This window comes from Leopardus geoffroyi, chromosome C1 (assembly GCF_018350155.1).
Source record: "Leopardus geoffroyi isolate Oge1 chromosome C1, O.geoffroyi_Oge1_pat1.0, whole genome shotgun sequence".
NCBI classification, from domain to species: Eukaryota; Metazoa; Chordata; class Mammalia; order Carnivora; family Felidae; genus Leopardus; species Leopardus geoffroyi.
Genome location: NC_059328.1, coordinates 82,280,374 through 82,308,314, shown reverse-complemented (window position 1 = coordinate 82,308,314; position 27,941 = coordinate 82,280,374). Strand labels below are relative to the sequence as shown.

General features: G+C 34.2%; 1 protein-coding gene across 6 annotated transcripts in view; it reads right to left on the bottom strand.

The window, feature by feature from the left end:
* Window positions 1-3,639: 3,639 nt before the first annotated feature.
* Window positions 3,640-27,941, bottom strand: part of PTBP2 (polypyrimidine tract binding protein 2) — an 84,179-nt gene continuing 59,877 nt past the window's right edge. For 3 of the 6 annotated variants that reach the window (XM_045478375.1, XM_045478379.1, XM_045478380.1), the window contains 6 exons: window positions 14,430-14,584; window positions 12,926-12,959; window positions 12,416-12,508; window positions 5,579-5,795; window positions 5,401-5,478; window positions 3,640-5,225 (listed from right to left, as the gene is read on the bottom strand). In XM_045478375.1, the coding sequence (XP_045334331.1) occupies window positions 5,093-5,225; window positions 5,401-5,478; window positions 5,579-5,795; window positions 12,416-12,508; window positions 12,926-12,959; window positions 14,430-14,584 (710 nt within the window). In that variant the 3' untranslated portion in view covers window positions 3,640-5,092. The remainder of the gene's footprint in view (window positions 5,226-5,400; window positions 5,479-5,578; window positions 5,796-12,415; window positions 12,509-12,925; window positions 12,960-14,429; window positions 14,585-27,941) is intronic. The other 3 variants (XM_045478376.1, XM_045478377.1, XM_045478378.1) reach the window with 3 other exon arrangements.

Here is a 27,941-nt window from a genome sequence, read left to right as displayed (position 1 = left end):
TCTTAAAAAATTATAGTTTATGTGTTGGACAACAAAATATCATCCCAACATCATGAATAATGGGAGTATTTGCAGTATTTAGATAGAAAAATAAATTTAGGCTATAGAATACACAACAAATTCCCTTTGAAAAGCAACCACTGAATAAAAAAACACCACTAAATTCAAGGTAATGATTGAATTACCTTGTGTAATTGAATTATGTTGGGTAGGGACTAGATCAAGAAGAGGTAGTTCAATCTGTAATGTTTTATCTCAAATACTAAAATTATACATAAAGTATGGAAAATGTTGTCAAAAGAATCAAGTGCTAAGTGCATAGGTGTTCCAATACATTTTGTCTGTATTCTTCTTCAGATTTGAACACTTCTGTTTGTCCTTAATGTGAATAATCTGACACTTCAACATTTATGCTTTTATTTGCAAAACCTAAAATGAAAAAAAAAAAACCTGAAAAGGTGTATATTTAGGAGAATAAATAACTGTAAAATTAAGATTTCTTTGATGGGGCGCCTGGGTGGCTCAAATGGCCAACTTCAGCTCAGGTCATGATCTCCCGGTTCATGGGTTTGAGCCCTGCATCGGGCTCTGTGCTGACAGCTCAAGAGCCTGGAGCCTTTGGTTTCTGTGTCTCCCTCTCTCTGCCCCTCCCCCACTTGCATGTGCGTGCTCTCTCAAAAATAAACATTTAAGAAAAATTTTTTCTAATTAACTGATACACAGATTCCAATACTGTGGCTTAAAATCAAGATTTTCTAGAAACATTTAACTACAATAGTATACAATGTATACTCAATTTCACTAAACATTACTGAGGATTCGTGAGATCAAGACCCCGGAGTTGGGCTTTGCACTGAAAGCACAGAGCCTGCTTGGGATTTTCTCTTTCTCTCTGCCCATCCCGTTCTCTCCCTCCCTCAAAATAAATAAGCTTTAAAAAATCCAAACCAAAACACTCAATACTATACCCTCTTTTCCTGAATGAACAAACATGTTTTCAGATTTATGTTCTATTTAAAATATTAAATCAGTGAGGAAACTTTAAAGTCCTATACTACTCTTGAGAATATCCTTTCTTCCTTTCATAGCCTTTACGTGTTACAATTACCTCCACGTTTCACAGCAACGTTTAAAGTTGTACACATAAAAAAAACCTGTTTTAAGCGGAGCCTATAATTATAAATACATATCTATGTTTTTTTTAATGTTCATTTATTTTTGCAAGAGAGAGAGAGAGAGAGAGGATGTGAATAGGGAATGAGAGAGAGAAGAGAATCCCAAAGATTCCACGCTGTCAGTGCAGCACCCAATGCAGTGCTCGAACTCACAAACTGTGAGATCATGACCTGAGCTGAAATTGAGTTACACGCTTAACCAACTGAGCCACCCAGGTACCCCTACATATCTATGTTCAATTACATAGATATTATTATAGTAATAATAATATTACTGGGATATTAAATAGTTCAAACAAAATACAAGGCTAATAATAAATCCAGTCTCCTTTCATTTGGTTTTGGGATGCATGATATATTTCCATTCTCCATCCTTTTGTTTTACCAGGCTGACACTTAAAAAATAATTTTAGATCATTAAAAATACTTCCCTGTGGCAAAAAAAGGCAGTAGGGTAAGATTTATTGTGGATAAAGTTTACTACTGGCAAATCTGGCAGTCCTAAAACTCTGGTGGTGTTACATTTTCTCCTATATAAGCAGTTTACCAATTACACAGTGTTTCTGCTTTTGTTTGAGCTTCACAATAACCCTGGTGAGGTGGGCAGAGCGGAATTACAGTCTCCACACTTTATAAAGGCTACTGAGGCTTAGAAAGTAACTTGTCCCTCTAGAAACTATATGGTGATCCAAATAGAACTACAGGAACAAATTCAGTTTATTATAATTTGATTAGACTAACCTTAAATCTTAAACTGCCTCAAAAAAGCATCAGTTAATATATTCCTAACGTAACTAATAGAATGATTTGTTACCCTTCCTGGTTAAGTCAAGCTATTCTTAGTGACTTTCAAATGCTAAATTCCATTTCTATCGTTAAATATAACATTAGATATAAATACATATGAATCCATTCCTTTGAAACCCATTTCCAAATAAATATTAATGTCAAAACCAATTTTTTCTAGGTCAGTTACAGAAAAAAAATTCTCTTCCTAAATCTTCAAGGTAAGGCCTCTATATTAACAAGCAGCTAAGTTCTTAAGAACACTTCCCTGTTAGCCAGTTCGCTGTAAAAGACTGCAGCATATAGTGGTACTACTAGTGATGACGATGACTGGGGTCAATTTGATGTACCAAATTTTAAATATCCTAGAATGTCAAAATTACCATTTCACGGACTTGGTGCTTTGGAAGGAAGCATGGATCACAGTGTACTCTTAAGAGACTGAAGAATCTGCCACTCCCTGGGTGGGAAGAACCTTGGTTGCTAGTCATGCCTGATCAGAGGTATTGTGAACTCCCCCAGCTCGGCAACTGGAGCAACCCAGTTCTTACGTGCATTTCAGGACTTCTCTTTCTTCTTCCAACTCAAACTTCTCTTCTCAAACCACAGAAAACTACTTGAAACGTGGCAAGTACTTACTATCAGCTGTTTCGACCACCACCCAATATTTCTGAGAAAAAGTTCAGAGAAACTTTGTTCAATTATAATTCATTAACCATGGTGTTGGGTTTTTTATACACTTTAGGCACATCTGTTGCTCAGAGTGCTTTGGTAACACAATCCTATTTTAGGAAGAAAAGACACGAAGGAGATCATCTAGCTTCTAAATAACCTCAATGTTGCTGACTCAAATGTAACAATGATTTTTATTTACTATATTCTTATTTCTTGGAGAGGAGAGAATTGTTGTATTAATATAGCACATTTAAAGTTACCTCCTACTCCAATTGTTGTTTATTCTCCTAAAGTAGGAGTTTTGCATTAATTCTCACTTTATAACAAAACAAATCTATGCAACATGTATAACTCCAAAGTTACCTGACACCAACATACCTACTTTTTAAAAGTAGCCAAAAATATGCTGGGTAATACAAATAGCACCCTAACTGGACTCCTTTAAAAAGTGAAAATTTTAACATCACAAATTACCCTGAAGTTTTTAAATAACCGGGCAAAAGTAGACTATATGTTACTGTTTTTCCCAACAACATCTAGTACCTTTTGTTAAAATCTCACAAGGTAATCTAAAATTAGTAGGAAATCTTTAGCAGACACAAAAGATGAGAGATGAAACTGCAGCGAGAGAGCATGGCAAATCCAAAAGGTCTAGTAGTGCATAAATCTACTGGAAAAAAAACAACAACAACAAAAGAGATAGAGAGAATTAACAAGATACAATAATAAAAGTTATGTCTTTAAAGCAGATTATAACAGGGTGGGAAATGTTTAATATGTGTCCTCCTGAAAAGCAGTTACTATCTTTTAAATTAAAAAAAAAAAAAACAGCTGGTATATTTTCACAGCATCTAGATTTATTTATGGTATAAAGCCATAGAATTGTAATATTATTACTCCTTTCCCACCCTGGCAGAGAATAAACATGAATTCAGAAGCACAGTGGAGTGAAAACAAAGAAGAGGAGAGAGAAAAGGCAGCAGAGAAAGACAGAAAAGGTGAATACAGAGCTACAGAAGTGTTTATTGAGCATGCTACAGAGGTAAGCAGAGTACACACAAAAGGAAATTAAACAACCATCAAACCTCCCAACTTTGTTAGAAAATTAATTTTTAATTGTGCCGCTTTCAAACTATACTGAATTTTACATTTCTAAAGATGTAAAAACTCAACTAATAGAAAATATACATGACCATTCTGTCTACATAGATAACAGAATCTATGAATCTTGAAACTAAGTACATCAATTTCAAAAAGTATTGGTCATTTAAACAGAATCAACAATTCAGATTGACAAGAACTGTTCAAATTAATTTGACCTGTAGATTCTGAGCCATGTTTTTATTAAAGTCAGATCTATTCCTAAATACAAAATATTTTGAAGATTTATTAAAACTGAATATTACAATGCAAGGTAAATTAAGACTAAAGGCACATAAACTTTGGTCCCACCTGGTTGTCAGTTTTAGAAAACTGCCACAAAATTAATCTTCCTGCAAATTTTCGCAGTACACTTTCTTTATCTTTGAAAAATACATGCACCAGTTCCTGAACTAGCTAGACCAGTCTGCACATGCTCAGAAATCCACAACCATATTCCAAATCTTAATTACAAACTAAGGATGGCAATATATATTTAAATGCACGTAAGTCATGTCAACTTCAAAAACATCTACGAAAAATATTCAGCCACAAACAAGACATTACTTAGTGCTGACATTTATATGATACGTCCCACAAGAGTGTGTACAAAAAGGTTAAGATTCCACAATGCTTTCCACATAGGGCTCAAACTTACAGAAATCACTTTGTTGTCTTAAGAAATTAATACTCTGCATCTTGTTAATTTTAACTAATGCCTACATTCATAACTGAATCTAGACCAGAATTGTGAGATACAAAAGGCCAATGTTTTTTTAAAGCAATAAAGCCTAAGGTAGTAAAAACTAAAAAATGCTGCTTTAATTCTCTCAGTATCATGTATCTTATTTGAGTAAATAGAAAGAAATGTGACAAGCCAATAATTCAAAATAAGTTCCAAGCAGGAGAAACAAAAACTTAACCTTTTTACACACCCCTGCCTAAACATATGGTAATTCCCATATAACAATGTGCCCTAGACAACCAATTCCTTTTTCCTAGTAAATGCACAATAGCAACACTAGTTTTCCTTTTTAAGGCACGTATGTCAACTAAGTTGAAAAAGGAAAGTATAATTAAACTAAAAATTTAAACAGACAAAAAAAATGGCTTCCCTAGAGAACAGATGAAATATAGCAGTTAACACTCTGCCTTTATGTATGCCATTTCATTTTATAACCAAGGAATGATAACAGCATGAAAAAAAAAAAAGGAAACAAAAAAAAAATCAAACTCTGGTCCCCACTTTTCTGAACAGTCAATAGGTGATGACACCAAACAATGTGATACACCCTCCATCTTCACCTCCCCCTTTTTTAAATTGTTGACTTGGAGAAAGACACTCTCAGATGATGGTTTTCACCAAGGTTATAATTATGAAGATCAATCAAGGCCTGGATAGCTTCTTCCACTGTTGCCATCTGAAGAAGAGCCATTTTGTGATCTCTTCTGAAACAAAATTATAAAATTAGATACTTCATAAAAATTAGGAAGGGCTTAAATACTTGAATTTTTGCCCACTACAGAATCAAAAATTTCCATAAACAAAAAGAATAAAAACTACTTGAAGAAAACTTTTAACTTCTATCAAGTCACTAATTTAAAGATAAGAAAGCTTGCTTACTGAAAAAACTTAAATGCTTTCACAGTGCCCCCAGTGTTAGCAAACAGTGTTCGTAGATCCTCTTCTGCTACTGAAGGACTAGGAAAATTGGATGGAAAAAAGTAAAGATTAATAATAATTTTCAAATTTTATTTCTAAAATGTATACCCATTTAAAAATCTCCAGCTGTAATACTTACGGGATATTGGATAGGTGTAGGGTTGCAGAAGGAGGAAAAATGTTCTGAAAATTTTTGGATCCAGGTTTCTTAAAACGATGCAATGGGGAATTACCAAAATCCTTTGTTAGCCCTTGATCATCAAGTCCCTCTCGAGGTAGTTGTACAGTCTGATGTTTAGACAGAGTAACACGAATAATTTTGCCATACATTTTCTGTCCATTAAGATGGTTCATGGCTATAAAAAGAAAAAAAAATGCCTATTTAAAAAACAATATTAACAAAGTTCAAAATAAAAAGAATTCTTCTTTTGGAACAGCTGAAATAACTGAATTCCATGATTTTTAAATAATTCTTTTTTTTTTTTTTTTTGGTTAAGCTTATTTATGTTGAGAGAGAACATGAAAGGGTGAGGGGCTGGGACTCACGAACCGTGAGATCACAACCTGAATCAAAACCAAGACTTGGACACTTAACCTACTGAGCCACCCAGGCGCCCCATGATTTTTAAATAAATCTTGAGTTTTCAACAGTCACTGGTGACAAGATGACTTAAATTTATTTGCCCTAGACCATTTTGGCAAAAAAGCCAGCCTCTTTCACAGAATGAAAATCCTCATTATGAATCTTCTCTTCCTTGCCAATCCTGATAAATCATATACTTAGATGCCACAGAAAGAAACTTAGTACTCATCTGTAACAACTTCTCTCTCCTGCCCCATAACCTAACTGCCAAGTCCTACGTTAATCTTTTCTTCCTAATTATCTCTCAATTCTCTACTTTTCACGGTCACAATTTTTTGATCTGCTAACTCTGTCTCCCAATTTGTCTTCCTTTTGGGATTTTTCCCTACTTTTTTCAAATGCATCCTATTACACAGAGCAGCTGGATGACCTCTATAAATTGCAAATCTCATGTTATTACCTGCTTAAAATCCTTAGGGTCAGACTAGGAAAGGTATAAAGCCATGTTGAAGAAATGAATTTGGACTATATCCTGATCTCCCCAGCGTCTCTGAACATATTTATTGATGATATACAAAACCAATTACTTTGTTAGTGCTGAGAATCAGGTGGTAAGACAAGAACCATCTCACCCCTCATGCAACTTACAGTATTTTAGTACTGTACTCTTTGAACTTTACCCTCCAGCTATACAAAACCCTATCTTCCTTGAAGTGCCAGTTTTTCTTACCTTTTAGCCCTGTGTGCATGCTGTTGTAGCTACAATAATTTTTCATCTGGTCATTATCCCTCCTAGTCTTTCTCACTGTTCTTCTCTGGAAAGGTTCATATTCCCCATGCAGCACTCTTTTCTTCTTCTTAAATTCATCACAATTTATTTTAATTATCTAACTCCTCCTCCTTCCGACTGCAAAGGACACGAAGGTAGGAACCCCGGTCTCTATCCCAGCACACAGCACAGTGCCTAACACAGAACATTACATGCCTACTTTCTGCAGTAGCAGTTGGGTTATTTTTAAACTAAGCGAACTGGTCTGAGGTTACAGATAAGTTACATGTTTTATGTTTTACTCACTAGTCACAACAACTTACGACCATTTTATAAGTCATATACTTTAAACTGAAGGTCTGATTTGACTATTCCAAGTTTGTGTATTAACAGCAGAGAGATAAAGGCAAGGTGGAAGAAAAGGGAAATGAGGACAAAATCCTACTCACAACAGTACGTACGCAGTCTGACACCAGAGATATGCCCAATTTATTAAATCCAAGCATCTTTTCCTACTTACTCACATAGAATATAAACCAGTTAAACCAGTTAAATATAAAACAGTTCTGAAAAGGAAAATGCTGTAGAAGTGTTAAGGTACCATTCAGAAAAGATTCAAAAGTAAATTCTTATTTCGCTTACAGCTTCCCTAATTTGTAAAAACAAGCTTACTCTTCCCAATTCTTTTACTGTAGTGTTACGTATTTTGTAATTTTCTTTAGATTTGCAACTGAGGCCAACAGAAAAAAAAAAAAAAATCTCAGGCCTGAATTCTTTCTCACTTGTTTTACTGCATTTCACATATACTTCTAAATTTTCACTTACAAAATCAACTGCATTATTCAGAGATGGTACATAAACTCCTTTTATAAAACTTATTTGAATTATAAAATATTTTCAAAGTTCTAGAATTCTATTAAGTGAACAATACTTTGCTTATGAAAAAGTGCTACTACATCATATAAGGCATGGGTTATAAGGAATGAATCTGGGAATGAAGTGGTATAAAGAAGTAGACTAAGGTTGTTATAAGAAAGCTATCTTTGTTCATCTTCGAAAAGTCATGAAAAGACGGCATAAACAGCTGAGCTTTGAGATACTGAAGAGCAGATATAAGAAAACAATAAAAAGTCCTAGGAATAGCACCTGCACCAAGAGGAGATGGATAATAGACTAATGGGATTAAAATAAAGCAAAATAACCAAACAGCTATTTCTAGAAGTAGTCAGGTAATGAGAAGTATGTCGAGTCAGCTGACCTGACAAAAGAATATGAAGTGGATGAGGGCCGAAGTTGAGGGGTAGAATATCAGGGTTTTTAAGTATTCAAAAAAAAAAAAAAAGAAAAAGAAAAAGAAAACCTTGTCAAATACTAAGGCATACATAATGATTAAGCGAAAAGCAGAAGAGTACTTGAATTACTAATTTAAGATGAATCAAGCTTAAATATTGGGACTCTGGTATCTTGAAGCCTGTTACAAGAAATATGGCATAAATGGACAAAACAATCAATGAACGATAAAAGAGAAAAAAAGCCAATGTCGCACAGCAGAAATGGCACTTTGGGTTGAGTATAATTTTCTACTTTTCTCTTAATCTCTGAAGAAGATATTAATGAACAATGAGAAGTTAAGATGGTTAAAAAAAAAAAAAAAAAAAAAAAAATATATATATATATATATATATATATATATATATATAGCTACAGGACGAGTTTATATGTGGAAATGGAGCTATGTCAACAATTATACCCTTTATAATTCAAAACACTTAGGTGTGTTGCCTCTCTCGTTATTCCAAAAAATGAATCTTAACATCTACTTGTCTATTTTATTAATCTATTCAAAAACCCAGCTTCTAGCTTTTCTTTCTTTCTCTCAACTGTCTTCTATACCAGTGATTTCTAGTCTGGTCTTTATCTTCTTCTTTCCTTGGGTTTACACCATCATTCTTAAAGTTAACCTCCTGTCACAACACTGCTTTCACTGTACTACACATACCTAATTTTAGTATAGTAGTTTCATTATTTTAGTTTTAAGTATTCTAAATTCTTATTAAAGTAACTTCTTTGATCCACGAAATACTGGGAAATATAAGTGTATCTTTTTGTTATTAGCTCTAACTTGACTGTGCAACAGTGAATATGGTCTACATGATACTTCCCCTTTGCCTTATGGAGGGCTGCTTTAGTAAATGTTCCCTATGTACTTAAAAAGAATGTGTTACATGTATAATTCTATACATGTGTCATTTGTGTTGTACCATTTGTATCCTTGTTGATCATCATTTTGTATGCCTGAAATAATTCAGAAAGGTGTGTTGACAATTCTTCCTCCAGTTCTATTCATTTATGATTTACATATTTTGAGGATATTTCATTAGGGGCACACCCACATAAAACTGTTTTGTTTTCCTGGTGATCTAAATCAATCTATCTTTTCTATATCCCTTTACTTTCAATCTTTCCACATTCTTGTGCTTTATATGCTTCTTGTAAAGAACTTTTTAAAAATCAGATCTGACAACCTGTCTTTCAACTGATGCATTTACTACTTTACATTTGCTGTTGTTATTATTGATGTATAGGGACTTAGATTCTATCATAATTTTAAAATTTATATTTTCCCCCATTATACTCCATACCATTTGCTATTTCCCTCCATTGGATGGGGGGAATCTCTTGAAATCTCGGCAATACCTCTAAGTGTGACTTAGAGTTCTTCACTATGCATGACAGTTCCTCTGTGAAAGCCAATATAGACATACACTTAAAAATTGGTCAAATATCATTAACACTAGAGTTACAGGATTTCCACGCACTTTACAGCACACTTTGACAGATGTAATATAGTGGCTAAAGGTCTGTTATAAAGAACTAAATAAGTTTACTTTTGAGATGGCAGTTATATAAAAATACTCTGGTATTTTGTTAAAATTCTGTTAAAGTTCATTTAGGATAACACGTTACTCTTAAAACAACAATTTAAGAAAACGCTAAATTAAATAAGCCATGGTAGAAAGATTATTAAAGAAACACCTTAAAGTTTGCAAATTTTAAAACTTTGGTCTAAAATGATTTAGCATGGCCTCTGAGATTTGCAGCAATCTCGTTCACATTTAAACACTACTATCTCTTAATGTTTTTTATTTCCCCCATACTACTTCCTAAACATAAAAATATCTGCCTAGGGGTGCCTGGGTGGCTCAGTCAGTTGGGTGCCCGACTTCGGCTCAGGTCATGATCTCGCGGTCCCTGAGTTCGAGCCCCGCGTCAGGCTCTGGGCTGACAGCTCAGAGCCTGGAGCCTGTTTCGGATTCTGTGTCTCCCTCTCTCTCTGACCCTCCCCTGCTCATGCTCTGTCTGTCTGTCTCAAAAATAAATAAATGTTAAAAAAAAATTAATTTTTTTTTTTCAACGTTTATTTATTTTTGGGACAGAGAGAGACAGAGCATGAACGGGGGGGGGGGGGGGGGGCAGAGAGAGAGGGAGACACAGAATCGGAAACAGGCTCCAGGCTCTGAGCCATCAGCCCAGAGCCTGACGCGGGGCTCGAACTCACGGACCGCGAGATCGTGACCTGGCTGAAGTCGGACGTTTAACCGACTGCGCCACCCAGGCGCCCCCAAAAAAAAATTAAAAAAAAAAAGTATCTGCCTATACCATAAAACAATGAGTATTTCCAAATAGAGTCCTATGAAAACCAAAGGGAGAACAGGGCCCCAAAACAAAGCATACTAAATTTTTTAAATTCTCACTAATTTTTTTCAACACCAAACCTTAGTTTTCTGTGGGATTTGAGTATGTGGGTGTGTATTTTAAAGGCATTAATGGTGTGAATACATATTTTTCTGGTCATATACTTCAAAATCTACCCTAAAAGCAATGAGAAAAAATAAATTATTTGCTATTACATATGGTTTATTTTTTTTTTTAATTTTTTTTCAACGTTTATTTATTTTTGGGACAGAGAGAGACAGAGCATGAACAGGGGAGGGGCAGAGAGAGAGGGAGACACAGAATCGGAAACAGGCTCCAGGCTCTGAGCCATCAGCCCAGAGCCCGACGCGGGGCTCGAACTCACGGACCGCGAGATCGTGACCTGGCTGAAGTCGGACGCTTAACCGACTGCGCCACCCAGGCGCCCCTACATATGGTTTAAAAACTACAAATCATGCTATTAGACAGTCAAGGCTCTAGTAAAATATAAGTACTGTCACGCACTGAGCTGTATTCTCCCAAAATTCATATATTGAAGCTCTAAGGAGATAGTGAAGGTTAAATAAGGTCACAAGGATGAGGCCCTCATCCAGTAAGACCAGTGTCCTTAGAAGAAGAGAAAGAGGAGCTCAGAGGAAAGGCTATGTGAGGAGATGCAGAGAAGGTGGCCATTTGCAAGCCAGGAAGAAAGCCCTTATCAGAAACTCAATCTACTGGCACCTGAGGAAAAACATTTCTGTTGTTTAAGCCACTCTGTGGTATTGTTTTAGCAGCACAAACTGATGTAAGTATAGTAAAAACTAAAATGCCACTTATTTAAAATAGTCATTATATATATATATAATGTACCAGAGTACAGAAGTATACACAGCAGAGGGAGAAAAAAAGATTTACGAGGACACCCAGAACATGATTAGCACTTTTTTACAGATCTTTCATTAAAGATGGGTATGTCCATTTTAAAAGCAGAGAGCCAGAGGTCTAGTTTTATACGTTGTCTGAGCTACCATGAAAGCTGGTAAGAAATAATAAAATTCAAATTTACTTCTATCTGATACCAAATGCCAAAAGGTCCATATGTCATGTTCAAGTTTATGACCTTCACTGGGCATAAGAGCAAAAATACACTAGTCATTACGTCATAAGTGACAAATTTCGAAATTAACAATGTGAAAACAACCAACCTGAGGCACCGAATGTCAATGAACAGAATTACAAGCTAAAGATCATACTGATATTTACAGTCTTATCACACTGTGAATGTGTAGTTGTATTCCAGATTTATGTGATCTGACTTTGTGTATGAAGGCAAATGATGTATTAATTTAATTAAAATACTTACCTAAGTTAAGAATGTAAGTGTAATTTGACTACAGTACATTTTAAGATTCTAAAAGGGATTAACAATGGTGTATTGTATGTGGCACAAGGTTTTCATTTTGTAAAAACCTAGTACCCCTAAAATACATTTTCCATGTGACTCTATTATTAAGTTTAGCAAAAATCTAGGAGAATTAAGATAACACCACATTAATCAGGACTCCATGGACTATATTTAGCATAGTAGTTAACTTCTATCACAGGGAGTAAGTAGGAATGAAAAACACTAGGGATCTTTAATACAAATGTCATAATTCTTATGTGAAATTATTATTGCAATTCTGGAGCCTAAACCTTTTTCCACTGGATTGTACTTGAGGAATGGTAAGAGGACAGCAGAAAACCACAAACATATTCATCATGCATTAAAATACGAAAATTAACGTGCCATTTTGAGCCTTGGCTATCCAAAATAATAAATAAATGAATGAATGAATGAGTAAATAAAGGTTCTTACTGCCATAAAGGGGTTTGATTTTATTAACAGATTCAGATTTATAGACGTATGGGTAACTGTTTAACCTTACCAAGCTGTGATTGGTTTCCATCAGCCATCTGTATCAGAGCACTGTCTTTCTTATTGTACAAAATCTTCACACGCTGCACATCTCCATAAACACCTTTTTTGGAGCCACAGAGAGGTAATCCAAAAATGGAATTAATGTTACATGCAAGTCAGCTGAAGATTATCTTTCTGACATATTAATGAAACATTCAGACATCAACATGATCACTCATTCAAACTCATCATTCTCACAAATGAATAAAGAAGATCAAGATTTTGAACAGTGAATTTTGAAAAGAATAATTTTTGATAAACCCTCAAAGCTATGTGAATGATATTAAATTAAAGACCATGCAAAATAAATCAGCATGCATTAAAACAAATTTTGTGTCTATGGAGAGTTTTAAATAGCAAAGAAAAATAGCAAAAGATTTACTATTCAACTTTAAGCCAAAGTGCTAGCTACAAATAAGAATTAAGGTGAAACAAAAATCAAATCAATAATAAAAGTATAGTGCTAACAATAACATACCGAAGAGGGTAAACAGACTTTGGGGCGTAACCATCTTTAGAAGGAGAGAAGAGCAAGCAGCGTAAGACAAGAAGAGAGAAGAGTCGAGGAAGAGCGGAGATGAACAGATCATCCATAACGAAGGGTGGTTCCCGCAGAATGGTGAGGTGGTCATGGATCATGGTTCAAGGCGGTTAATTGGGGCAAGTTGGTCCGAGGAACATTTGTTCAAGCACAGAAGCATGAACATAGGGAATGGAGACAGGGAATGAAGACAAGGACAAGGAAAATAAAGGATAAGACAGGGAAGGGAATGGGCATTTGGGAAAAGACAAGGAAAGGGAAGGTGAACACACAGGGAAAAGGATGAAATGGGGAAGGGAAACAGCAATGCAGAAGAAAAAAATAAGGAATTGGGGAACAAAAAAAAAAATAAAATATAGGTCAGTACATAGGAAATGCAGGAATTTGGTCAGAAAATGGTTGGTTTATGTACTGTACAAGAAAAACTGAGTAAAATGTAGTCATCCAAGACAAATATGGGTAAAGTACATCTATATCAAAGAGTAAATTACAGCATTTCATCTCAACATAGGGAAGGAAAGCATGCACAGGAATTTTAAACTTTGAACTTTAACTGCATAAGCATGGCTGGTTATGAAATGCAGGCAAAATTCTTAAAAGAAAAACAAAGGCACTCTGATTCAAACATTTTAGCATGCAGAACTGTGAATGACAATAGTATCAAATGATAAAATAAGCTTAATGTTCGTATTAACAGAGGCCAATTAAAAATGAAACAAATATTCAAATTAGACATTGTAAACTGATACACTGAGCTTCCCACATTTCATACCAGCTTTCATAGCAATCAAAATAAAATATACCAGACATAAAATGTACAACTAAAGAAAATAACTCAGCAATAAATTTTATTTAACAAGGGGGAGGGGGAATAAAGTTGGAAAATATTTTTAGAAGACAATGACTAATAACTGCAAAGAAAAAATTACTAAGAAAGACTGGAAGAGTGCCTCGTCAAGATCTTTGGAAGAACCTTCAAAGAAAAATGTATTAGAGTAGTTCACATAAAATAAGATTTAAAAAAATGCAATGACACATAAGCATGAAATGAACAAGCAAATAATTAGAAAAGGCAAAGAACAAAATTGTTTTACAGTTAAATCTGCAAATTAGATCACATTTGCCTTTGAGAACAACAGAAAGAAAAAGCCATACTACAGTACTTCACCATATTTTTCTTAGGAAAAATAGGTAGTTAGGTTAAAATAATAATAATATAATAATAATAAATATATATATATATATAAAGAGATATGACTGCCTAGGGAAATATTACCTAAACAAATACATAGATTTTATTCAGAAATAGAAACGTACAGAAAATACTTTGACTAATGAATGTACATAAAAAGAAAGGCAAGTGCAAAATGAAATAAACATGAGAAACTTTCACAAATGAAATGGAGTTAAAGAATAAACATTACAAAATTATTTTACTAACCTCTTCATTTAAATTGCTAACCAACAGGACTGTATTGCCACCAGCTGAGACTCCAGGCATACCCACTCGGCCAGCAGCAGCTGCAGCAGCTGCTGCAGCAGCATTTGGAATAGCCAAAGGACTCAGAGCTCCTGGAACAGCTGCAACAGGAAGCCCTAATTTTAAAATAAAGCATATTTTACGAAACACACACAAGTCGTTTACAAAAACCAATTTAAGCACGATGGCTGCATGGCTTACGGCTGACCATTCCAAATGGTTCCTGAAAGTTAATTTTTGTAACATTTAGAAAAATGGTTTACTGATAATGCATCAGAGAAAATTAACTGGTTTCAATGAAATCATTAAATATTAGGGCTAAGGTACATACCTGTATGTTAAAAAATTAAATATACCATATTCCATCTCCTATGAAAAAGCAAACAAAGCATAAAGGATGTAATATTTCTAAATCAGAGATTTGAAAAATTCACTTCCACGGTTTATAGCAAGAAGCCACATCTAAAATAAATATCATCTTCAACAAAACAGTAACTCACACGTTTTTCTATTAAGTGCTATCATCTTCATAAACTCATACTTGAAACCGGACAGCTACAGCTTATGAAACAAACGAAAATCTTACAGAAGTTTGTTTGCCTTAATTCCATACTCAAGTAGTCATAATGAACACAACAAATTTCTCAAACACATTTCCCCAGTAGAAGGAATGAGAAAACGTCACCGTATCCACAGGCTTTCTCCTTCAGTATTTTCCCACATTTTGCCTACCAGTTTTAACATTTCCTTCCCATTTCTATTGTTCTATTTTCCAGTCTTACTGTTGTTCTATCATCTTTAAGATATGCCAGTCTTCACTCTAGAGAGAACTCTCTTTTGTCTCAGCATCTTTTATCCACGTTCCAATTAAAAGAATGAACTCTAAATCCTTTCATCCCTGAAATTCTTACATACCAGCTGATTCCTCAATACATATTAGTTCACTAATGAAGTAAATTGTATGTTACTTTTATTCTTCCCATGAAAAAGGAAACATCCAACCTACATGAAGTTAATCCGTGACATACCTGGATCAAAATGGCCCTTTGTACTGTTGTCCCAAAAGTTCATGTTTTATTTCTTCTTTTCTCTTTCCATCAGCCTTCTTGTCTATGTCATAAGGATGTGCTGTTGCCTTTGGTTTCAGATCTCTCAATATTTTAGCCAAGTTTTTTTTTTTTTTAAGTCTTTTTACGTTATAGAAACTATGATGGCCTTTCACTGACAGTCTAAAAGGTTAAGATTCACAATTCTTAATCTCTTCAGTTTCTGACTTCTAATTTTTCCCTCCAATTTCTTTGTATCTCTTCTCTCTAAGCACTCCAACAGTGGAAAGATATTTTTCTCAATCTTTCTGTGGATAAGCGTGCTTTTTGCCCATTTTTTGAGATTTCCCCCTTTTTTATTTCTCCATCTTATTTTTTAGATTCTACTTTTTGTGATGGAAAATATCCAACACATAGAAAAAAGAGAGAGTCTACAATAACAAATCCCACATACCCATCACACTGGTTTACCAATTACCAACTTATGGCCAATCTTGTTCCATCCATTCACCCATTTTACTTTTAAAATAGAAACTTTTCATGTTCTTTGATGCCTTTTTGGATCCATCGGTGTGAATCTTTTTAACCAATTATTCTAAAGTGTTACAAACTTCCCCATGTCAAATACTATAGCCCTCTGATTACACTTCATAGGTTGTTTCCATTTAACATTCAATAGATATCTTAATTTGCTGCCAAAGGCAAGTATGAGGATACATTCCCAATTCTTGGATATGCACTGACAGTAATTTTGTTTTTGAATACTGTTAGAAAGTGACCCCTCATCCTTTCTTTAAATATAGTATTCCTTAAGTATTTTCAGATAGCTGTGGCTGAATGTACATACCATTCAACTAAAGTTGACAACACAATTATTTCACACTGGCAGAAACTCCAGATGCAGGCATTACACTGTCAAATTATTTCCTCATTTCCCTGATTTTGATTGGCTACTTTTCAGGGGAAAAAGTAACTTAAAATTCTGTTAAGATTCTTGGTCTTAATGGGATCCATCCATGGCCCAAAACAAATACTATTGAAAATACATGGTATGCAAAAGAGGTCAATATCAACCCTCAAATTCCCTTTTAGGAATAAAAGACTTTTTTTTTTTTAATCCATCAAACACATCTGAGAGCAGCTCCTTTCACAAAAAATTAAATCAGCTAAATTTCTGGTTTTTCAATTCTACCAGACAAGAAACAATTTTCAGGGCCCACTAAGCCAGAAAAATTTAACTGAAGAATTAGTTACCAACATTAATATGAAAATGACCTAATCCCTAGCATCTTCCCTGTACATCTCTACTCTTCACTGCCATCTTGTTCATTAAAATACTCCTACTACTTATCTACTAGAATAGTGTTGAACTTTGTATCCCACAATGAAAATGTTCTTTTAGTCTCAAGACCCCTTTATACTCGTAAAATTTACTGAAGAATACAAACAGCTTTTAAATGAGTTGTATTTAACATATCAGAAATTAAAGCCAAGAACTGTTTTAAAAAGAACAAGTATACATGATCACATATTCTATTATCCTTTAAAGCAATGTATGCTAGTGAGAATAAGTCAAAAGACAACATTTTAGTAGTGTTATGGATATATAGTTTGGACTTTGTTAGAAACCCTAAGAGGGCCTTCAGAGATCTCTAAACATATTGTGAACCACTGCCATGTATTCTTGGTATGATGCTTTGTACATCTGTGGTTATCAATAAATAAGGAATTGGAAAAAAAAAAAAAATTCACTTCCAAAAAACAAAATGCTGTAACATATGATGGATACACACACACACACACACAAAAGAATGAGACATGCAATAGATTACACAGTACTGACACTTCCAGGATTAAGTTTGAAGTCATCTATTACTCGTCTTTCCTTGTTGACATTTCAAGCAATATTATTAATTCATGAAATATAAAATATCAATGTACCTAAATTCAATATATAAATCTAAACATGACAGTCTAAGCTTAATATTTCATTTTTTCAAAAAAGCTTCTTCTGAAATACACCTCTACAATGTCAATATACAATTCAATGATCTAATGAAAACTTCACCAATATACTTAAAGGTGATAGAAAATTTGTTCAAAGAAACTTCATTCAAGACATAATGGTTTTTGAAATACATTTCTTATTGAAATCTGGATGTTATAATGGAGTAACTTGGTGGCACATTATTTAAAACATGAAGACTTATCATGGAAAAATGATCACTGAGAATTAAAAGAGAACTGAAATTAATTTAAAATGGAAATTGAAAAAAAAAAGTCTAGTCTTTTTTTAATGTGACAGATCTGAGAGACTTTTTAAATGCCAGGGAATGCCATCTTTTAACAAACAACATTGCACTTTGGTAAAAATAAGACTGCTAGTTTTCTAGTGAGAAAATGGGCTCAAAGGAGATGCAACTACCTCCTTCTAGTACGGAGGTAACGGGAAACAAAAAGTGGAATGTAAGCTGTTGAGATCTTCACTGCTGATACTACTATCCAAATGATATACATCTCCCCACTTTTCTATTTATTATCACCAATCTGGGCCACTGTGCTATGGCAGGTGATATGTTATTCTGCCAAATCATCTTTCTTCATTTTAGGTAGCCCAGGGTATGGCCTAAGAGTACTTTAAGAGACGAGGGCAGTCTGTCTTTAATGCCACTAGCAAGTAGTTCTCTTCCACTATATCCTCCCCCAGGCTGATAGAAAAGCTTAAGCCATCTTTACATAGTTCTAAAATCACTGGAATTAGTCTTGAGTTTTTACTGGACTTTTAAAGTCTCTAACGACAGAGTCTACAACTAATTTCTCAGTACACTCTTCTCTGAAAAATTACTATCAGTCAGGAAAAAAAAATTCCGGTTTAACCTAAATGTCTTCTACATTAAAAACAACCTACATTGGGGCGCCTGGGTGGCTCAGTTGGTTGAGCGGCCGACTTCAGCTCAGGTCATGATCTCGCGGCCCGTGAGTTCGACCCCCGCATTGGGCTCTGGGCTGACAGCTCAGAGCCTGGAGCCTGTTTCAGATTCTGTGTCTCCCTCTCTCTGACCCTCCCCCGTTCATGCTGTCTCTCTCCGTCTCAAAAATAAATAAAAAAAATAAAACGTTAAAAAAAATAAAAATAAAAATAAATAAAAACCTACAAAATATTTCATGATGCACTATTTATTTACACCATAATGATAAATTCTGAAAAATAATTCTGTATATTTATATTAATGTTAACTCCTAGTTGTAAATCAACAAATTTACAATCTCCCCTTCATAAAAATTACATAAAACATGTTATATACATTGGCTCCAGCAAATTATTTCTAGTTGTAGAAATACTTTTAATTTTAATAATGTACATCTTTAGCTATGGCAGCAGGTATGCTGGAAAAAAATATTGACACATGTTCATGAAGAGACATAAAAATGCCTGTTCTACTTCTAGGATTGTTATAAGGATAAATTATGTCAAAGAGCTTCATAAACTGCCACAAGAAGGTGTAACAGGAATCCTTTTCATATAAAGTGATCTTCATCAGGTGGGTCACCCAGATATTTTGAGTTGACTCAGCAATTTTATAGATTTCTCATGTTAGTTCTGACACATTACTAACCCTTCCACCACTGAAATGGATGAACACACAGCCATGTATATGATACAGGTTCAAAGTCCAATGGGATGAAGTGATATTATTTATCTTAAGGTCACACAGACATCCTTAATCTTGCCCAGAAGAATTAAAAAACCTAATTTATTTTTTTATTTTTTATATTTAGTATGTATGTATGTATGTATGTATGTATGTTATTTATGAGAGAGACAGTGTGTGAGTGCGATAGGGGCAGAGAGAGAGGGAGACACAGCATCTGAAGCAGGCTCCAGGCTCTGAGCTGTAAGCACAGAGCCTGATGTGGGGCTTGAACTCACGAACTGTGAGATCATGACCTGAGCTGAAGTCGGATGCTTACTGACTGAACCACCCAGCTGCCCCAAAAAACTAACATTTTTGTTAACTTCCTTTAAATCATTTACAAATTTATCCATGGTTTTTAATAAGGTTTTTATTTTAGAACAGTTTTAGATTTACAGAAAAACTGAAGCTTCTACAGAGTTCCTATATAACCTGCACACTTCCTTTTCCTATTAACATTTTACGTTAGGATAATTATTGCAATTAATCAACTAATACTGATATATTATCATCAACTGAAGTCCATACTTTGTCAGATTTCCTTGGTGTGCATCTAATATTCTTTTTTGTTCCAAGATCCTCTAATACATTTAGTCATGTCTCATCCCCTTAGGCTTCTCTTGACCTGTCCTTAGGATTATTTTACCCATGAGTTTTAAGGATGCACAATTTGTTTTATCCCTTCATTTCCCATTCTAAAACTTATATCCAAAGTCCATTAAATTATTTCTCTTGGTCTTACTTTACCCTGTTTAGGACATCTGGTAGTTTTAAGTCTCACATACTACTGAACACAGTATATTGGAAGGGCCTTCTAATTCATAAAGTATTGGGTTTTCGGTGGGGAGGGAGGTTTTAGAACATTTTATTTCCTGATTTGAAACTAAAAATTTTGCTTTTGACAAAAATGAGAAACGCTATTCTATCCTCAATCCATGCCTCCTCTTCTACAAACCTACCCTTCAATTCCTTATTGTGCCTGCTGGAATCCATTCTTTTCTATCATTAACAATCAAATTTTTCTTTTTCAACGTGTTCCTTAGAGAAACTTTTTAATTAAAAGCTTGCTTTGTCCTCATGGAACTTCTCTTATAACCCTTTCAAAAAGTCATTTTTACCTCCCTAAACCCTGCCCCAAAGGAAAGAGAAAGGATGTATTATTCATCATTCTACCCCACCACCCAGTGTTTCTTTCAGACTGCTGTCCCACCACCATCAATTAAGACAGCTTCTGCATGAAATCATTTCTCATCAAAACAACCATCAGGTTACCGGGACATTTTCGCTCATTATATAGACTTTTCAAGCACCTGACTTTATTCCTCCCCCACTCTCAGCCCCTATTATCATCCTGTGATATGTCAAACACTCTGGTCTCACAATTTCTTTAAAACTTCTTTAAAACTTCTACTTTGATAATTTTTACATCAATCCATTTCAGCAACTTCTCTTGCTACATCTTTTTTTCTTTTTGTTTTGCCATCCATTTCTAACATTTAAATCTCCTTTCCCGACTTCATTCTTCCATCTTTCTCAATTCTACCCCATACAACCACTGAATCCACTCGTGGCCTTTATTTATTTTAGCCCTTTCTATTCTTCCTGGACTTGACTTCACAATGTAGCCTAAATTTCTTTGATATTCTTCAATGCCAGACTTGGATAAATCCAATCTTGTACTCTGGCTAAACTTTCATGTGGTTAAGTATTAGAGTGAACACAGAACACATAACATACCCCAAAACTGATTCACAAACATTTTGTTATTTAACATCAGCCGACTTCCTCATCTATTTACAAGAGTTCTCTACAAATCCACTAGACTTAAGTTCAGAAAGTCTAAAATTGGGATCAGAATCCCCTCAAGTTTTCCAACCAATTTCAGAAGTCCTCCCTTCATCTGTTTCCCCTTTTCCTTTTTTTCATAAAAACACAATGGTGAGGGGCGCCTGGGTGGCGCAGTCGGTTAAGCGTCCGACTTCAGCCAGGTCACGATCTCGCGGTCCGTGAGTTCGAGCCCCGCGTCAGGCTCTGGGCTGATGGCTCAGAGCCTGGAGCCTGTTTCCGATTCTGTGTCTCCCTCTCTCTCTGCCCCTCCCCCGTTCATGCTCTGTCTCTCTCTGTCCCCCAAAAAATAAATAAAAACGTTGAAAAAAAAAAAATTTTAAAAACACAATGGTGAGAGGAAAGAATATAGACTACACAAATGACGACTTCAGTTCTGGCTCTAGCTCTGCCCCTACATTGTTCCCCGCCCCCCCCCCCCATTTCTGTGTGAGCTTGACAATAATCCCTTGTAGTTCTCACAGTGATCTAAACAAGTACCTCTTTATTTTTTAGGATCCAGCATTTTCACTATAATCTTGAGCCAATACACTACAATCAATTCTGGGACTTAATTCTATCTCAGCTCTCATTACTTCTTTTCTAAAAGAAACATCTTAAAGACTGAGAAATTAATATTTTAAAAATTCAGCCCTGAGAAAATAGAGGATAGTTCAATAATCCAAAGACTCAGGATCATTTTCTAAGAATGCACACATAGGGAGATAGGCATGTTCAACCGTAGTTTCTTACTTCTTAGATGTTAAGACAGAAATGAAATGAGAAAACCAAAGATATGGGACAGTGACTTAGAACAGATATTCTTGTGTGATTTATGATTTATGTCTAATATGATAAAATACTGCTTTTCTAATTATATGGTTTTTAAAAAAATTTTGATGTCATGATATTCACCGATACACTTTAAAGATTTATGTAGTTTCATATTTCTGGGAAATATTTCTAGAATGTGTGTGTACTTGTAATTATCTTAGTCTTTGTTGGGTGATGACTTGCAAATGTGTCTGCAGTAAATGAGTTATTTGGCTTGATTTTATGACCAGAATTTTCTTTGCTCTAATTCAGTCTTATAATGGAATATTATAGACAGGCTTTGCTAAAATTAAGATTTTGGTATTTAAATTTTAATGTGTATTTTATAAAAACATAAAAATACAAATTCAGTTTGTTGTATTTTGGTTTCCATGATACATACATCTCTATTTTGGATCCACTTTTGAACGGATATATGAACAATACTTTTGTTTTTGCAATCATGTAATAACCAGGTTCAACACCTAATGGGCTGGGCAACAAAAAGCCAATGTCTTGGCAACACAAAACACCTTAGTATAGGAGGGACAAAAAGGAAATTAAAACTATAGGACTTACATATTTACTATATGTATGACATTATTCTATTTTAACCCCATGGGGGGGGGGGGGGGGAGTTTAGTCAGACTAAGAGGCCCAACTAATCTATTGCATATTTTATTCAATTGTCTGTTAGGAGTATGAACTCTGGAGCCAGACTGCCAGCATCCCTGAATACCTCAGCCACCCACTAATTATAAGAATCTGAGCAAACTGCTCATCTTTTTGTATTCCAGTTTCTAAATCGATAAAGCAGGCGGACAGTTAAGGGTTAACTTCATTTACGGACAATGTGAGGACTAACTCACAAGGGTTAGGAACAATGCCTGGCACATAACGCATATTCAATTAATGGCTAGTGATTAGTATCCATATGCATCAGACAATTTCATTCTAAGCCATAGTATTTCAAATATTTTTGCTACAAAATAAATGAAATGAAGAACTGCAGCAATATAGGTGGAATCTAAGTAACTACTTTTAAACTAATAATTTTCTAAATATTTATTCCTATCATGGGAATTACGCAAAAGATCTAGGCATTTTGACAGTGGAGCCATATTTTTCTAGGGAAAGCAAATAGTGTTAGGAGAAAAACAGCTTATCTCTTCTGTCAATACCCATCATCCAAAAAGACCCCACTTCCTAGAAAGTGGTATAAAGTATCCTAAAGACTCCTTTCCACAAGGATCTTTTTAAAAAAGTCTACTTAATGGCCTACATCATAATAATTAAATGAAATCAGACTAAGCTCTGAGGCTACTGAATGGTTCAGAAAAAAAAAACAAAAAAACACACAAGAATTTCTAAATAGCATTCAACTTTGGAGGATACTGTAACAACCTAAATTTATTAAGTAGTATCTCAAAGACAATAATGAGTATCTTATTTTAAAACCACACACGGGAAAACATGGGCATCACTTAAATATAAGAAAATAGATGAGTATTGGTCTATTGCTCATTGCGACATACTAATTAATTTCCAATTTGTCTGGATTTGTAGTTTTCCCCCTCATCACCCTACTGAAACAGCATATTGCAATGTTGCATAAAAGATGTTTGTTTTTACTGCATATCTTATAGAACCATATTAAAAATGTATAAACAGACAGACTGCACATACCCACAGATACAAGGAAAAGAACACCTAAGGGATGTTAATCCTTTGAGAAAATAACTCACACTCATATCTGCGGGTCTTTTTTCCCTCATAAGCAGCTGCAGGAGAAGTGATTTATATTCTTTTGGTATTTAGTAAGGAAACACTAATGCTTCCCAGTTCTTTATTTTAGGGTGATGTATTATTTTTGGGGAGAAACATATTTAAATTTTAATTAGCTCTGTTTAGTCCTTATCCACCACCACCCTTTTCTTTTTTTGGGCCACTGGCTACGACCAAAATAAAAAATTATTATTACATAAATAAAACTGCTCACCTCTGGGCTAAGGCCATTATCTCAAACCACTCTGGGGCTACCAGAACCAGGAAGCAACCTACAGTTTCTGAAGTTTAAAGCAGAAGTTGGGAAGAATCTAGGTTGTACCCATTCATAAACTGGTTTAAATAATTAACAAAAAACAAAAGCTGGGCATCAATTTCTTCCACCTAAAACTAGTAAATAAATGCAAGGATTTAACTGTCTAGAACAAACCAATTATAAGGTAAACAGCCTTAGTTGATGAAGGAAAATTCTACAAAGATTTTCAACTAATTAATGGAAAGGGATATGTGAATGGGGAGGAGGAAGGCAACATTTGCAACCCCCATATAGAATAAATTAAGGCAGCAATCACTGGTGGATTCTCAAACCATTAGATCAATATAATGAAGGATCATAACACCTAAAGTACAATCTATTTTAAAACATGACTAAAAGTGGGATAACCAGATGTTTTATGCTTCCAATAGACATACAATATGAAACAAGAACACCTATGAAGTATTCCTATGAATATTCTTGAGAAATAGAAATAACAGAATCTAAATTTAATCAAGCTTTTGGAGTGAACTTCTGGTTCACATGGAAACAAGATGACACTACAAAAAAGAGCCACACCAATCCAGACTGTAGGACTTTTCAAAATAATTAGGTTTCCTCATTAAGTCAATGGATCTGAGGGTGGGCATGAAGGGAGAGTACTACTACAGATTACCAGGGTCTTAAGAGAAATAACCAGATGTCATGTATGGCCCCTGAGAGGATGTTCTGAACAAAGCAACTCTTAAAATACATTTTTTGAGAAAACCGGGGAAATTTGAAGATGGATTGAGTACTCAATGACATTAAGAAGTCACTGTCAAATTTGATGGGTGTGATAATCATAATATGGTTTGGTAAGAAAATGTCATTATTTTAAAGATATTATGGTAATGTTTGAGATGGCATGACATGATGTCAAGGATTTGCTTCAAAATACAATAGAAAAAATGATGAACAGATAAAACAAGTGTGGAAACTATTGAATCAAGATGATGGGAATGTAGGATTCACTATACTGGTATATGATGACTGAAATCTTTGATAGTAAAAAGTTTTTAAAACCTACCATATGAATAACCCATTCGAAAATAACAAAAGCTTTCAGAAATTACTTAAAAATAATTTTAAAAGAATATTTTAAAGTTTACTTGTTGATTTTATGCATCACAAACAGGAAAAAAAAACTCAATTTAACAGCTAGACAACATTCTATCAGAAAAATGCCAAAATATATTTATTTGGCATGAATAAACAAAGTATTAAAATACTGTTCAATAGCTATAAAGAATTTTTTTTTGAGAATTCTGTTAACTTTGCTAAAAAGCTAAATTTAGCATCTAAAAATTACTAACTTTTCTCTGTATTTATCAACTCCACTACACAGTAAAACCATCTTGGGATCTTGAAAAACTACAAACTACTGGGACACACTCATTATTTTCAGTGTAAGGGTAGGGCTTGGTGATTTCGACATGCAGAAAAATTTGAGAGACACTGTCCTATAGAACTACAGATTTACCTTTATGAACGAATGTTTTTAGATCAGTCCTCAATTATCAATTATTTTGACATCAACAGATTTCCTATAAAAAGTTTTGTATTGCCTTTTGTTAAGGCCATATGAAGAAATGGATGACAATTACTTTATTCAACTCAAAACGCATGGAAAGCTCTAAAGTACTCTTTGTACACAGTACCTTCCCTAATTTCTTAAATGTAGACAACATGATCATGAAAAATTACTTCTAGCAATTTTTCTAAAAGTGATCCGCCCCTTAATAAATTAAACACACTTCTTAAACATGATAAAATGATCATAGTAACGACGTCTCAATTTATAATCTCAAGGATTTTTATCACCTTGTTCTTTGAAGTAGAATACGTGAATAACTAATAGTCTGCTGGATTTGTGATTATGTATTTAGATGTCAGATTTCTGATTATTTACAAAGCACTAGGTCTCCCTTCTTGAAAGAAGTACATTTTCTGAGACACTGAGACACTGTAAGCCCTAGCACTAAAAGAAAAAGAGAAGCCAAGTATAAATGCTAGTCTTAATAAACCATTATGTAAAATAAACCAATTAAAATGTATAATATTGATTCCGAATTCAGCCAAATCCTTAGATATAAAATTATACGAGGTAAAGTGAATTCCCTAAATATTTGCAGAAAATATTTAGTACTTGTGTTCTTACAGAATCTTCGAAATAAAGGGTCATCTATCAATTATTTCATTTTGAACAAGTACTGCTTGAGGAAGTCTCAGCAGGAAATGGATCAATACCATCAATACCAGTTTGTTGTATGTTGAAGTCACCTGACATTAAATATCATTTCAGGCAAATAAACATAGAAAAGATTTAGTTACCATTCCAGAGGGCATGACCTTACTAAAGTAATATTGGATGTTGCTATAAAGGGTGCCTGAAAGCTACTATAAAAGGCAAAATAGTAAGTGGCTCCTTATAAAGATGACAATATCCACCAATGTGGGGGAAAAAATTAACTTCATGTCCGATAAATAAATATCTTTGGATTGAGATAAATTTAAAAATAATTTTTCTATAAACTGGCTAGTGTAAAATACTGTGTGAATCAAGTTGAAGACTCAGCTTATATGAAATATGGATAACCTTAAAACACATTTTACATGTACATCCCAATAGAAAGACAACCAATTCAGAGACTTCTGTCTAGTAAGCGTTTAAAAATTACAAGCTAGCTCATAATAAAAAATTAAAATAACCTGACACATTCTTATCAAATTAATATCCAGTAAATCAAAAAAATAATACTCAATGCTAGTAGGGAAAAAAGTGGAATAGCCAGCCTCATATACCATTCATATTAGTTTAATATCACCTTTCTAGAAAGAAATTTGCAGTAAGAATCAGGAGTCTTTAACACTTTTTTTGATTTAGTAATTCTAGCTCTAGGCATCTAGTTTAAGGGAATAATTTGAAAGACAAAAAGTTATGTACAGGGTATCTGTCACATGCCATATATACTAATAAAAAGTATAGAAGAAGATTCAATGTCCAACAAAGGTACTTTCAAAAATATTGAAATTAGTTTTAAAAAAAATTCTTACAAAATAACAATTATAACAGAACATATCACAAAACTGCAGTGTGATTTTAATTTTGTACAAAAATACGTATTTACATAGAAAATAAGAGCAAAAATATTAACAGTGGTTACCTCTTGTAAATGATCAAAACTATCAGAGTCCATTCCATTATCTGATTTTTGAATCTTGTAACTCCCCCTAACATTCAAAAAATATCTGGGGATACTTAAACAAAACCCAGTTATAACAAAATGCAAAACCACTGAAATAGATAAACGATGAAATCATTTAGTAAAAGGTGAATTCACATATTTCCACTACAAAACATTTCCTTTTTCCTTATCAAGCAAGAGTGCAGAAACAAAGATATATTAAAATAGTCAAAACAGAGCGAAGGAGAAGACACTAGCCACATTTATTTATTAAGGAGTGAACTTTACTCATATGCTTTTAGTGCAAAAATACACAATACCTGAAAAATGGATAATGAAAGTACAGAGGAAGACAAAAGTTAATTATGCCAGTGCTTCATATTTTTTATGAGAAAAATGTTTTACTATTACTTAAAAAAAAATTTCATCAGGGCTATGAGGTTACAAGGAAAACAGTGATGAACTCCCTAGAAGAATCTTCATGACTTCTAACCTGTATTCCATCCAGAATCCAAACACACAGAGGCACATCTAACTATACCCAAATGAGCACACACACAAACTCCTTAAGAGTCCAAGGAACTGATTGTTATGGTCCAATGCTTGTCACTAGCTGGAATTTCTTGGTATTTTACCCTTAAATTGTTCAACGAGTTCCATGTGAATTTTTAAACTTCTCAAAAAAGAGACGTCATCTGCTTTGGTTATTTTAAGGATTAAATAATGTGACTGTACAGTGTGCCTAGTAGAATGCCTAGGACCTAGAAGCTATTCGATAAATGTTGATGTTTTCTCTTCTGTAAAAATCATATCATTTCTAACAGTAA